At 38.9% G+C, this 14,602-nt stretch overlaps 1 protein-coding gene across 1 annotated transcript; it reads right to left on the bottom strand.

Moving 5' to 3' along the window:
- Positions 1 to 761: 761 nt before the first annotated feature.
- Positions 762 to 11,023, bottom strand: LOC131996813 (keratin-3, type I cytoskeletal 51 kDa-like). Its single transcript, XM_059366804.1, has 3 exons — positions 10,934 to 11,023; positions 1,949 to 2,267; positions 762 to 841 (listed from the first exon to the last, which is right to left on the bottom strand). The coding sequence occupies exons 1-3, from the start codon at positions 11,021 to 11,023 to the stop codon at positions 762 to 764; spliced, it is 489 nt and encodes a 162-aa protein (XP_059222787.1).
- Positions 11,024 to 14,602: the final 3,579 nt, after the last annotated feature.

The following is a 14,602-nucleotide window of genomic DNA, read 5'->3' as shown; positions in this document are numbered from 1 at the left end:
CTTTCGGTGTCAGTACACTTTGTACACTTTCACAGTGTACTCACTTAGCTTTCGCTTATCCATAAGCCGGGATGTTAGCATATGTATGCTATGAAGGGGGTTATGAAATATTCGGATTAACCTCTATATTGCATATCCCTTCTCTACTATCGTAGCAAATAGTTTTAATAAAATATCAAAAGTTTGAGAGATGTTTGAACTACGATGAGGTATAGCAATCCATATATTTTTAACACAGTGATAGTTAATTTGTAAATTATATATTAGAATATATCTTTTATTAAAAAAATTATTTATTTATTTTTTTTATTTGTCTTATTATACTTATAATATTTTCCTTTATAACTAATTTAGTTGAAATTTTGAAAACTTCTCCCCAAAGGGGTCTCGCACTGCGGCACGTCGTTCGGACTCGGCTATAAAAAGGAGGCCCGTTATCATTGAGTTTGAGCTTGAATCGGACAGCACTCATTGATATGTCAGAAGTTTGCGCCTGTTCCTTAATGGAGTGTTCATGGGCAAATTTGTTGGTTCTAACTAATTTAACTATGTATCACCATTTACTTGTATTTATTCAAGAAATTGGTTAATTATGGATGAAATATGATGGTGTTTGATGTATTCGGTGGACCAAACCATAGTCGAGGATTGGTAGCACGAAAGTGTTGATGTACTTAAAATCACAGCTATAAAAAATGTATAACGAGAAATGATGGCATTTGAATGTGTGGTATGAGAAATTTCTAAGTTTATAGACAGCTTTAACCGAAGTATCCTCCAGCAGTGGAGGCGGTAGAAGTTGCATAATTCAGGACATTGGAAGCAGCATACAATGTACCACCTATAAAAAGTAACATGTCCAAAACACTAAATTAGAAGAAACAAGTAAAAGCGTGCTAAGTTCGGCCGGGCCGAATCTTATATACCCTCCACCATGGATCGCATTTGTCGAGTTCTTTTCCCGGCATCTCTTCTTAGGCAAAAAAGGATATAAGAAAAGAGTTGCTCTGCTATTAAAACGATATCAAGATATGGTCCCGTTCGGACCACAATTAAATTATATGTTGGAGACCTGTGTAAAATTTCAGCCAATTCGTATAAGAATTGCGCCCATTGGGGCTCACGAAGTAAAATAGAGAGAACGATTTTTATGGGATCTGTATCGGGCTATAGACCGATTCAGACCATAATAAACACGTTTGTTGATGGTCATGAGAGGATCCGTCGTACAAAATTTCAGGCATATCGGATAATAATTGCGACTTCTAGGGGTCAAGAAGTCAAGATCCCAGATCGGTTTATATGGCAGCTATATCAGGTTATGAACCGATTTGAACCTTATTTGACACAGTTGTTGAAAGTAAAAATAAAATACGTCATGCAAAATTTCAGCCAAATCGGATAAGAATTGCGCCCTCTAGAAGATCAAGAAGTCAATTCCCCAGATCTGTATATATGACAGCTATATCAGGTTATGGACCGATTTGAACCATACTTGGCACAGTTGTTGGATATCATAACAAAACACGTCGTGCAAAATTTCATTCTGATCGGATAAGAATTGCGCACGCTAGAGGCTCAAGAAGTCAAGACCCAAGATCGGTTTATATGGCAGCTATATCAAAACATGGACCGATATGGCCCATTTACAATACCAACCGACCTACACTAATAAGAAGTATTTGTGCAAAATTTCAAGCGGCTAGCTATACTCCTTCGGAAGTTAGCGTGCTTTCGACAGACAGACGGACGGACGGACAGACGGACGGACATGGCTAGATCGACATAAAATGTCACGACGATCAAGAATATATATACTTTATGGGGTCTCAGACGAATATTTCGAGTAGTTACAAACAGAATGACGAAATTAGTATACCCCCCATCTTATGGTGGAGGGTATAAAAATAAAAGGAGCAATCGTTTGAAATAGTCAAATGAAACTTACTCAAGGTGTTTCCGTAGTAACGATATCCACTAGTGTAGTACGGATAGCCACCTACACCACCTCCCATACCGCCATCCGGGCCACTACCCATGACACCGCCCATCCCACCACCTATTCCATAGCCAGCTCCGCCACCACATCCACAACAGACGCTTGTGTAGCATGGGTTATTGTACACAGGGTAGGGTTGATAGTAGCAGGGCATAGGGTACCCACCACATCCTCCTCCGCCACCACCGCCATAGTAGGGATATGGATAATATCCCATACCACAGCCACAATACTGACACGACAGCGGTCGAACCCGCAAAGCTGGCAGCTTGAAATTTTGCACAGATACTTTATATTGATGCAGGTCGTTGGGGATAGCAAATGGGCCATATCGGTTAAGATTTAGATTTGGCTCTTATATAAACCGATCTTCCGATTCGAATTCTTGAGCCCCAGGAAGCCCCAATTTTTCTCCGATTTGGCTAAAATTTAGCACGTAGTGTTCTGTTATGACTTCCAGTTGGTCCAAGTCGATTTATAACCTGAAATAGCTCCCATATATACCGATCTTCCGATTAAACTTCTTGAGCCCTTACAAGTCGCAATTTTTGTCCGATAAAGGCCCTACGAGCCGCAACTTTGTCGGATTTGGTTGAAATTGAGCATGTAGAGTTCTGTTATGACTTTCAACAACTGTGCTTAATACGGTCCAAATCGGTCTATAACCTGATATAGCTCCCATTCAAACCAATCTCCCGATTTAACTTCTTGAGCCCTTACAAGCCGCAATTTTTGTTCGATTTGGCTGAAATTCTGCATGCAGGGTTCTGTTACAACTTCCAATAACTGTGCCAAATATGGTCCAAATCAGTCTATAACCTGATATAGCTTTCATATAACTAGTATCTTCATCATCCTAGTTCCATTCCTAGGAGCTAATTTTTGCTGGTTTGACAGAAATTTGGTATGTACAATAAAATTATGCCCTTCACTTAAATTTTTTATGTATAAATTTTTAGCAGAATCTATGATGGTGGGTTCCCAAGATTCGGCCCGGGCGAACTTAGCACGCGTTTACTTGTTTTACTTTATTTTAGACATTTAATTCAAAACATCCTAACTCCAGTAAATGTAATCAAAACCACACGTAACCGTGGGGTTAAGCAGCAGATACATATCCGAAATGGCTTAAAGAATGGTAAAAACACTTCAAAGATTACGTTTATTAACTCATCTTTAAAGTAAATACATTTTTTAGATAATTTATTTATCTAAATATTTAGGCGCTATGACGCTAAACGCCTGTGTTCGAATCCTGGCAAGACCATCAGAAAAAAATTTCAGCGGTGGTTTTCCCCTCCTAATGCTGGCAACATTTGTGAGGTACCATGTCATGTTAAATTTCTCTCCAAAGAGGTGTCGCACAGCGGCACGCCGTTCGGACTTGGCTATAAAAAAGAAGGCCCCTTATCATTGGGCTTAAACTTGAATCGAACTGCACTCACTGATAGGTGAGAAGTTTGCTCCTGTTCCTTAGTGGAATGTTCATGGGCAAAATTTGCTGTATTTGTAGATAATTTATTTATAAGTACATCTTGAAAGTGAAAGTAAACTGTTATAAAGCGATCAAATTTGAACTTTTTGTTTGACTAAAATTATAAATTAATGACCATTGTTTAATTTTACTTCTTGACTAAGCGCAAATTAAATAAATGTAAAAAATTTAAATCCAAATAAAATGATAAATTTTTTCTTATTTTACTATAATTTATTACACAATGTATAAGCATTGAGTAAAGTATTCCAGGGAACTATTATTTCTTCTACGTAACACAAATAAAATCTAACTTTTATTTATTCTGCTTACACCTCATACGTTGAAAATAATTTTCATAATACAGGAAAAAGAGAATAATTTTTAAGAAATACATTAATATTTTCTAAATTTATATGTTAAAAATTAAAAGTTATCATACGACAAATTTGTATAAAATTGGTATTAAAACCCATAGGAATTTTCCTTATAACTATGTTCACAATGTGCTGAAATTTAGTTCAGATATCCCAATAGAAAATTTCAACTTGGTTTTATTAAGGAAAGGAATTTTTTCAAAGTTTTGGCATGTATGGAGAGCTAATGCAAAATGCAAATTTTGCCCATGAACATTCCACTAAGGAACAGGGGCAAACTTCCCACCTATCAGTGAGTGCAGTCCGATTAAAGTTTAAGCTCAATGATATGGGGCCTTCTTTTTATAGCCGAGTCCGAACGGCGTGCCGCAGAGGCTTTATATGTTTTGAAAGTTCCACCATTCCACCATACGGTCAGCTTTTCTGTAGTTGAAACACACACCCACAAAGTGGAGGCCTACATTTGCATAAACTTTGCTGGCCACAGGCCTTCAAATCAAAGCCCCAAGGGAGCAGAATCCGTCAATGTATTGATGTTGACTGAACTCGTTACAGAAATCGAGATTTTTCAATTTTTCTAAAAGAGCATGCGAATCTCAGTTTAGACATCTCTGGTAAGAAAAAAAATTATATGTTTGGAAAGCTTAAAGGTAGTACCATGCTCCTATATAATCATATTTTCTGTAGTTGTAACCAGGGCTGCGGAGTCGGTCAAAGTCTTGGAGTCGGAGTCTAGCAATTTTGCCTGGAGTCGTAGTCGAAAAAATTACCTCAACTCCAAGATTGGTGTATATGACAGCTATATCCAAATTGAAGAAGAATATCGACTGGCCTAACACAACTTACTGTCCCAAATTTCAGCAAAATCGGATAATAAATGTGGCTTTTATAGCCCTAAGACCCTAAATCGGCGGATCGGTCAATATGGTGGCTATATCAAGATATAGTCCGATACAGCCCATCTTCGAACTTAACATGCTTATGGACAAAAGAAAAAGAATCTGTGCAAAGTTTCAACTCAATATCTCTAATTTTAAAAACTGTATCGTGATTTCAACAGACAGACGGACGGACATGGCTAGATCGTCTCAGATTTCTATGCTGATCAAGAATATATATACTTTACAGGGTCGGAAATGGATATTTCTGTGCAAAGTTTGAACTCAATAATTATATTTTTAGAGCCTGTAGCGTGATTTCAACAAACAGATGGACGGACATGGTAAGATCGTCTTAGATTTTTCCGCTGATCAAGAATATATACACTTCTTCCGACAACTTCGAAAAGTAACTTGACAGCCTGGAAATTCAAAATGTAAAAAGGCTAAGGATGGATGAGACGTGCAAAATAAAAGAAGAGTTTATGCTTGACCTGGATTCAATCACATCCTACGAAAGAAAATTAAAGCAGATATTGTCCGAGCTTAGATATAGCTACTGTACTTATTAGTATTTCGTCCAAATCGGAACATATTTCGATATAACTGCTATGGGACATAAGGTATGCAATTTTCACCGGATTTTGGTATATATAACCGAGGTGGTGGGTATCCAAAGTTCGGCCCGGCCGAACTTAACGCGTTTTTAATTGTTATTTTTGTTCTTACATTTTCGTTATCTACTCGATAATAACTTTTATTTGATACCCATATTGCTTAGGTTGGATATCACCCCCATTCTTCAGTGGTGGGTATGAAATATACCATTTTTAAGTGCCCGGAGTCGACTCCGAAGTGGGAGTCGAGCAATTAGCCTGGAGTTGGAGCCCTGGTTGTAACAAAAACATATAAAACGTAACCTTACTTTTAAACTAGTTTTAGACCTGCTCCAATCAGAACGGGCAAGATTGAAACACGAAATTAAAATTAATACATCTCAGGGAATTTTGAGCGTTTTTGGAAAATTTTATATCAAAAGAGAACCTAAAAAGAGGAGAATCCGCTACAGTTGGTCTCAAAGTTAAGGCAAATGTAGGCCTCCATTTTGTGGGTGTGTGTTTCAACTTCAGAAAACCTTTCCAAACATTCAAATTTTTTTGGCTAAGTCCTTCCAGAGATGTACAACCTGAGGTTCGGATGTCCATACAAAAAAATTTAAATATCTCGATTTCTATAACGAGTTCAAACAACATCAGTACATTGGCGGATTCTGCTCACTTAGTGCATCCATTTGAGAAATGTCCGAAATGTGGCCCACAAAGTTTATACAAATGTAGGCCCCTATTTTGTGGGTATATGTTTCATCTAACGAAAAGCTGATTACATGTACTCCCCCTTACCTTTCCATACATGCCAAAATTTTGAAAAAATTCTTTCCAGAAATGTTCAAACTGCGGTTCGTATGACCAACCTTAAAAACAAAATATCTCTATTTCTATAACAATTTCAGTAAATTTTGTTACTTTAAGGAATTTTGCTCCCTTAGGGCTTTCTTTTGAAAACCATTTTTCTGTTTTAATATTTACTAGAAATGCCCAAAAAACGCCTTTCAATTTTTTTTTGCCAAAATTGTATGTCAATTCACAGCAGTACAAATGAAGCTTTGAAACGGATTCTTCTCGCTTGGAGCTTTCTTTGGATGTCAAATTTTCCAATATCAGTATTGTACTTTGTATTTCAATCTCATCCTTTCCAGGTTCAAAATAACAATAACCTCACACCCTTAACATTATTAATATATGCTGGGGGTATTTGTGAATATCTTAACGTGGTCAAACTGCTTCGGAATTTTTTATATTTTAAATTTTGGAAAATAGCACTAAAAACAAATCTAAAACAATGATATAACGTCGAAACGTTCAATACTTTTTACGTTTTATACAAGTATACGACTTTTTGACAGTCAAAAACTGATCAGCGTGGAGCTTAAGTCACTAACAGGTAAAATTCCTAGAAACTTTTGCGTTGCCAACCATAGTTCCACCGCAATAATCATCACGGCCGATTCCACAAAATATATCGTTAGCAGATCCTTAGTTCTATAACACGGGTTGGTTGGAGCAGAGTTTTACTTCGACCTGATATTGTCACAAGAAATTCTAATGTCCAAGGAGATCCCTATACTGAAACAACTCGAAACTAGGATGGATTGCTAGTGGAAGGATCCAGGCAGATTTCGCAACCGTGCAGTTATTGGAGAAAGTGAGCGGATTTTGGAGGACTTATTAAAGAGGTTTTGGGAACAAGATGATGTGTTTGAGACTCAGAAGTTGACGCTACCATTTCAACCAACACGCAACGTCAATGAAGGAGGCCGATTTGTAGTACGATTGCCATATGCCGATTATTCAGAAATATCCGTGTCGCTCAATATCACTACGTCCAGATTATTTTCATTGAAGTGCCGATTAGTGAAGCATGCTATTCATCGAGAGCAACATGTTAAGTTCATAAAGGTGAATGAAGATCTGGGACACATGACAATAATACAATCAAGCAAGGTGCGCGGCAGCCATTACTATATTCCCCACCACTGTTTCCTACGACCAGATAGCAGCACGATAAAGCTGAGGGTCGCGTTAGATACATCCTGTAAATCGCCATCAGGATGATCGCTTAACGATGTTCTACAATCAGGTCCGAAGGTTCAAGGAGATTTCTTTTGAATGTTGCTGTGGTTCAGATTGTCAGATTTGTGATCACGACAGGCATTGAGAAGATGTACAGTCCTGGTCGACAAAAGGGATCACAAGTATCAGCTGATCCTATGGAAAAAATTCCCCGAACTAGGAACTCGAGCACCAGATGTTGAACACGTTAACATACGGCACGACATGTGCTCTCTTGTTGCAGTTTTTTTGTTTGTAAGATTTTTCTTTTTTACTTCTCCAAAATATTAAGGATTTATTTTATTTAAAATTTGGCCTAAGATACACTTATTTTTTTTATACAAATATCCTACGAGAGATGGTACATTTTAAATTTAAAACTAACGACTTCGTCAGCAACCACAGGTGGTTGATTGAGCAAGAGTGGCATGATTTAATTTCAAATGGGAACAGAAATATGTCCATGTGTATTCGATTATGCCAATGAGCGTGCTTCGATTCTTTTTTTCCTTTCCTCGACCTCGAAGTAAACGTGCACCTCCGCTGCCAGTCAATTATACCATAAAGTTTTGGAATTGAAAAAAAATATTAATTTGGAATAATCAGTTGATCGCTCTGAAATATCTTTTAAAGTGTTTAAAATTTACCCGATCTACACGACTAGTGAGGAAGGTGTAAAGGTATTTTTTTTTTACAGAGAAATTGTGAAGAATAAGTGTATCTTTGCTAATAGACTTTTTTGGTACAAATGGGCAGTTAGCCAAAGATTATTATCTTTGGCTAACTAAATTAATTTAACCGGTACTGTGATGAATGTGGATTGAAGCTTTAAAATAGATGACCGAGAGTTACTACAATCTGTGGAAAGAAATTACGCCAAGACACCAGAAAAAATTTGCAATCATTTAAATCAACTTTGACTTTGCGGCCGCGTATGGATTACGAAAAAGTGTTTTGTGATCTTACGCTTTATAAAAAAATATAGCATAGCAACACATGGTAAAAAGGGTCGCAAAGAAGCATATGTCCAGAAAAATCATAAAAGTCATAACATTCCACTCCACACCGAATTTCGAATTTTGTCTTGCCTAAAGCGGAGACAAGAAAAAAAAAACACTGCGTTAAAACAACAAGCAACGACTTTTTATGATCCCCCCGCATACAAGTTTTTTTCTCATCAACAACAAACCCATGACAATTGCAGGCCTATGGATCTTTGCAATTTGATAGTTCCTCACACTTCCGGACTAAAAGATTGAGAGCAGCCCTGTTAAGTCACTCACTTTTGCTTAAGTAATGTTAATAACATAGAATAATGAAGTATTTAACATAAAGCTTTTTTTATTGCATTGTTTTTTTTTTTATTCGTAGTCTAACAGTTTTAATTTTAATGGCATAAGCCATTATTCCTAATTACAAAAAAAAGATAAAAAGAATAACAACATAATGTGCTTGAGAGAATTTGCTATGTAAATTCTTTATATAGCCCAAAAATCTGTTTGGATTATGGGGGCATGTTAGTTAAGTATTTATTTTCTCTTGTTAATTCTAAACGATGATTGATTCTGTTGGAATATTTTAATGATATTTTTAATTTGGAATATATTGCAGAATAGATATGGATTGAGCTCAATGCATCATTGCAGAATACTACGGCTGTGGAAACATTTTTGGTCCAACAATTTCCATTTATTACAGATTATCGTTATCCTAATATGAGGATCTAAAAACGTAAGTCAAGCCTTTATGTTTTCGTTTTTTTTTTTTTGTACTTAGAGGAACCTTCGAATGAGCCAAATTTGATGTTAGTTTCTTATTATTTCGTATACAGAAGTATACGGTCGATTTATATTTTCTAAGCTTAAATTAGCAATAGATTTAAAAGTTATACTTGATTTTTTTAATAAAATAATAATGAATTGAAACATGAGATAAATATTTTCCGATATGGGAATGGTGCTTTGCAAGATAAATGGTAATGTGGTAAAGTAATTTCGTGGTTATAGACCGATTTAGGGAAATGGATATTAGCATTCAACGGACACGAAATTCATTAAGAGAAGAGGGTGGGTTATCGTTTGTAAAGTGTCCTGGGCGATAACAACATCTTTCGTCCTCATAGAACAAGCTAAATATTATTCTTAAATTTTATTGCCACAGTTTCAGATCCCTTTTATGTTCATTTGTTTTAAAGTCTTAGGATGTGCATATTTTTAGTTCTTATTGTTGTCTCAGTAGCTCTTTCAGCAAGGTCAAAGGACCCTCCCCTATCCGGCGAGCTAAGTTTTTTTTACATTCTAAGCAGACTAAGCTAAAGAAAAGGAAAATTTTATACATATTCAGAACTTAAGGCAACACTCTATCTCGCTACAAGATCCCTCAAACGAATATCAGACACTAATTTACACAAATCTTCATCATGTGCACCAGCACATCAAAAGAATTTCTACGTGGACGATGGCATGTGACGATCTGACAGTATATCAAAAGCAATAGAAATGCAGAAGCAGCTGTGCAGTTAATTGTTGCAAGCAGGTTTTAAATTGCGAAAATGGTGTGAAAACCACTTGAAGATTCTGACTGGAGCCCATCCATAATATATGGAAATGGACCTAAAATTCGACGATTCGTCAACCAAGGTTTTGGGTTTGCCATGGCGTCCTCAAGCAAATTGATTTTGTTTGTTTGTTTGAAAAGCGGTGTAAATGTATATAAAGTTATTACCAAGCGGAAGGTTACATCTGACTTGGCACGATTGTTCGATCCATAAGAAATTTATTCAACAAATATGGGAACAGAACATCGCGTGAGATGACGAGCTATCGTCGGAGATGACATCATATTGGCTATCGTCCCGTGAGAGTCTGAAACTTTTGAACAACTTCGAGTTACCCAGGTATATGTTCGACGGGAAAAACCGACTACGGTCGAAATCCACATTTGTGGATGCTTCAGAGATTACCTTGCCATGGCTAGAACTGTGTGCTGCCGGATCAGGAGCAAAACTGACTGCAAATGTCGGAACAGAATTAGGCTACGAAGAGTCAAGGACAGTTAACTGGTCAGATTCGAAGATCACTCTGTACTGGATAAACACGGAACAAAGGACAATCCGGCAGACTTTATATTTGAAGGAATTACACCGGATCAACTATCGATGTGGTTTTACGAACCCATCTTCTTGCACCGATACGAATCACACTGGCCAGAGCCTTACTTTACTTACTTAAATTGGTCATGAAAGAAAATGTGTTCCTCTAGCGGAACGTAGAATAGATGCCCAAGCGCCTAGATCTTCTGCGCTTATTCTCAAATTTCTGACACCCCCCAGTTTCGAGATGTCACTTTCCACTTGGTCATTCCATCGGAGTTTTGGTCTTTCCCTTTTGCGTTTCCTTTTATGGTCGCCTTCAAAAGACTGCTTTGTTTGAGCTTCTTCATCCATTCTGACAACATGTCTGAACCAAAGAACACGTTGCATTCGTGGGAGTTGATATCATCCACTTTGTCTTATCTCTGTTAACTGCCAAACCCACTTTCGTTGGTTCTCTTTCGATACTTTCAAAGGTTGTGATTGCTTCTTCCTGTGGCGAACCTATAATATCGATGGCATAGGCAAGTAGCATATGTTCTCTTGTGCATATTCACACCTGCATCTCGTATAATCTTCTCCAGCAGGATATTAAAGATCACACAATAGGCGGTTTCTTTGTCTATAACCTCGTTTGGTATTGAACGGTTCGGAGAGGTTCTTTCCTATTTTAACTGATGAGCGTTAATCAGCAAGCGTCATCCTGCAAAGTCGTATCAGGTTTGCAGGAATACCAAACTCTGACATGGCTTGAAATATTGAACGTATAGTCAACTAAAAAGGAAAAGATGGTAGGTGTTGATTTGTCCTTCTCGGACCTTTTTCACGATTTGGCGCAGTGCTAATATCTGGTCTATGATGGATTTACCAGGACTAAAGCCACACTGTTAGGGCCCCATTATTTCGTTGATTTTAGACTTTAATCATTCACAAAGTACCCCCGATAGTATCTTGTAAGCGATGGGGATGAGACTCATTCCTCTGTTGCTGGCACTTACCATCTTGTCCCCTTTCTTGTGTACGCGACATTGTATGCTGAGGTTCCAATCATCGGGTATGCGTTAAAAATGTAAATTTGCCCATGAACATACCATTAAGGAGCAGGGACAAACTTCTCACATATCAATGAGTGCTGTCCGATTCAAGTTTAAGCTCAATGATAAGGGCCTTCTTTTTATAGCCGATTCCAAACGACGTGCCACAGTGCAACACTTCTTTGTGGCGAAGTTTTTACATGGCTGCCATACCAAATGGTATAGTACCACCCAAATGTCGTCAGCCTTAGAAGGGGAATAACCGCCGCTAAAAATTTTCATGATGTTCTCGCCAGGATTCGAAACCAGGCGTTCAGCGTAATACGCTAACCTCTGGCCTCGGATATGCGTTCTTCTAGCTAAATTGCGTAGACGAGCTAATGCATATGCGTATAAGCGTGTGGCCTCCGGTCTTAAACAGTTCAGCCGACAACCCATCGGCTCCTGCTGCCTTAATGTTTTACACCCGGGTTACTGCTACGCGGACCGCGTTTTGACTAGGTGGTTCACATTCTATACCATCATCAGGGATTTGTTCTGCGGTCCATCATCAGTTACAGCCGCTGGGAAATGTGTTCTCTCCATATCCTCCGCACACAATCTGTATCAGTTACCAGGGTTCCTTCTTTGTCTCTGCAGGAGGATGTGCCTGTACTAAAACCATCGGTTGGATGCTTAATTCGTTGGTAGAATTTTCGGACTTCACTCTGGCTCCTGAACATCTCAATCCGCTCACACTCACGTCTTTCCATTTCCTTCTTCTTTTTGCAGAAGGGACGTTTTTCCTTTCTCCCTATACCTCTCCTTCATCTGGCGCGTTTTTACCGCCTGTAATGTTACCCTATTTGCCGCATTCTTGGCTTCAGTAGCTTTTTGGCACTCAGGTTGTACCATGGGTTACTTGGGGGAGACTTTTGGTACCCAAATATGGGCAATGGTTTACCATTGCGCTGATATACGAGGGTTGCCTTTTATATTTCAGGATTGGACAACCCTTGTGTTGTAATCTGTCAACTGACAGCTCTATCGTAAAGCTTGACATTTTTGAGGTTATACGTACTTAAAACGTTTTGACATACAAGCGCTATTTGTGTTGTTTACAGTAACTTAATAGATTCATCCCGCCCAAAAATTGGAATTAAATCGTGAACATGTTCATGCGATTATTTTTTACAACTTTCGACGTGGATTAACTCAACAACAGTGCATCGATGAACTTAATTCAATTTTTGGCGATGAAGCTCCATAAAGAACCAGTGTTTATCGATGGTATAGTGAATTCAACCGAGATCGTAGTTCACTCCAAGGCGAATTTCGCGAAGGTCGTCCAAAATCAGTTGTTGTTCCAAAAACCATTGATGCTGTGCGCCATCTGATATTGCAAAATCGTCATGTGGTCTATCGTGAGATTGAAACAATCTTAGGCATTAGTGGGTCCAGCCTATGTTCAATATTGCATGAACATTTGACCGTCAAAAAATGTGTTCGCGTTAGATCCCACACAATTTTTCAATCGCCCAAAAAAGGCTCGTGCCGTTTGGTCGAAAGAAATGCTCTCAAAATACGAAACAACTGCATTTTGGAACACTCAGAACATCGATTTGATGAGCCATCCGCCGTATAGTCCTGACTTGGCACAGAATGACTTCTTTTTATTTCCGTACGTAAAAAATATAATGAGAGGTCAACGTTTTTCGATACATGAAGAAGCGGTTGATGCGTTCAGAATGCATGTTTCGATATACCTCAATCAGAGTGGCAAAAGTGATTCGACAATTGGTTCAGGCGATAGTTAATATTTGTTTATGTGTTCTCTAATCCCAAAATATAAAAGGCAACCCTAAGGACAGGGAGTGCTTTCTTCAAGCAATTGGGTCAGCCGAGTGGTGTAAGCCGGGCCGCCTGTTGTGCTTGCAGCTTTTCGACGTCCAACTTCCGTGCAGTGTAAGATCGTACTTTTATCGCCACACTAAGATGTTATACTAGGACTACGAGCTCACTTATGTAAATCGGTGCGTCAAGTGATAGCATGTATAGGGCATGCGGGAAAGATGATGTGACGTTGGAGCCTTTCCTATGTCATTGCTCGACTTTCGCGGCCAACACATACCGGCACTTAGGTGGGGACACAATACCAGACATTAACCAACTTAGGGGCATGGCTTGGAAAACAATTAAGGATTTTGTAAGTAGCATGGAATTCCCAAATTAGATTTTTTTCGAGGTTAGTTTTTTACTACAGCGCATAACAAGCCAATTACTGGCTTAGATGTATGTCCATAGTGGCATGGGACAGATAAATATTCGCACAGTCTTTTTAACCTGACCGATACGGGACGACTATGAGCACCACACAGGCTGGAACTTTGAGCTCCGACTTTCGTGGTGTCCATCGTTATCACGGGAAGCATAACTGAAATCTACCGGGCGCGTCCACAGGTTGCGGATGGTGGAAAGCTCCGTTTTAATGCGGAGTAGCTGCAAATGCGGCCGCGGGAAGTCAGCGATTTTCGAGAGGAGAGTCTCAGTGAGGAGTCAGGTGGCACTGGCTCTTAATTAAATACTGAGTGCCAATGATACTCGAGATGACAAGGCGAGTTATTGGCGCCTTCAAATAACCAATGGCCAACATCAGCGTGTGTTCCCAGGTTTGGGCGGCTGGCGTCGGATCTTGCAGCAAGTGGCTCGCCACCAAGAGGGATACGTGTGCAATCCCACAAAACCCATGCGGTTGGGGCGCTGGGCCAGTAACCCGCCCCCGGAAAACTGAGAACTACTATGAGAAACAAAGGAATAGTAAAAACGGACCCCCCAACGTTGACGACCCACGCAAACGAAAATAGGACGACGATTTGCGGATCTTCACCTGGAATGTCCGCACTCTTTTTAGAGAAGGTGCAGTATACGCGCTGGCGGGTGTTTTAGAGAAGTACAAGGCAGATATTACCGCCTTGCAGGAAGTTCGATGGACTGGGAATGGCGTCACTACAACACCAAACGGTGCCAAGCTATACTATAGCTGCCATAACACTTTCAAATTCATGCCTGAATTTGGTTGTGGATTTGCGGTTAGTCGGAGA

Source organism: Stomoxys calcitrans, chromosome 1 (genome assembly GCF_963082655.1).
Source record: "Stomoxys calcitrans chromosome 1, idStoCalc2.1, whole genome shotgun sequence".
Taxonomy (NCBI): Eukaryota; Metazoa; Arthropoda; class Insecta; order Diptera; family Muscidae; genus Stomoxys; species Stomoxys calcitrans.
Note: the sequence above shows the minus strand (reverse complement) of the source record. Positions and strands in the feature narration are given on the sequence as shown.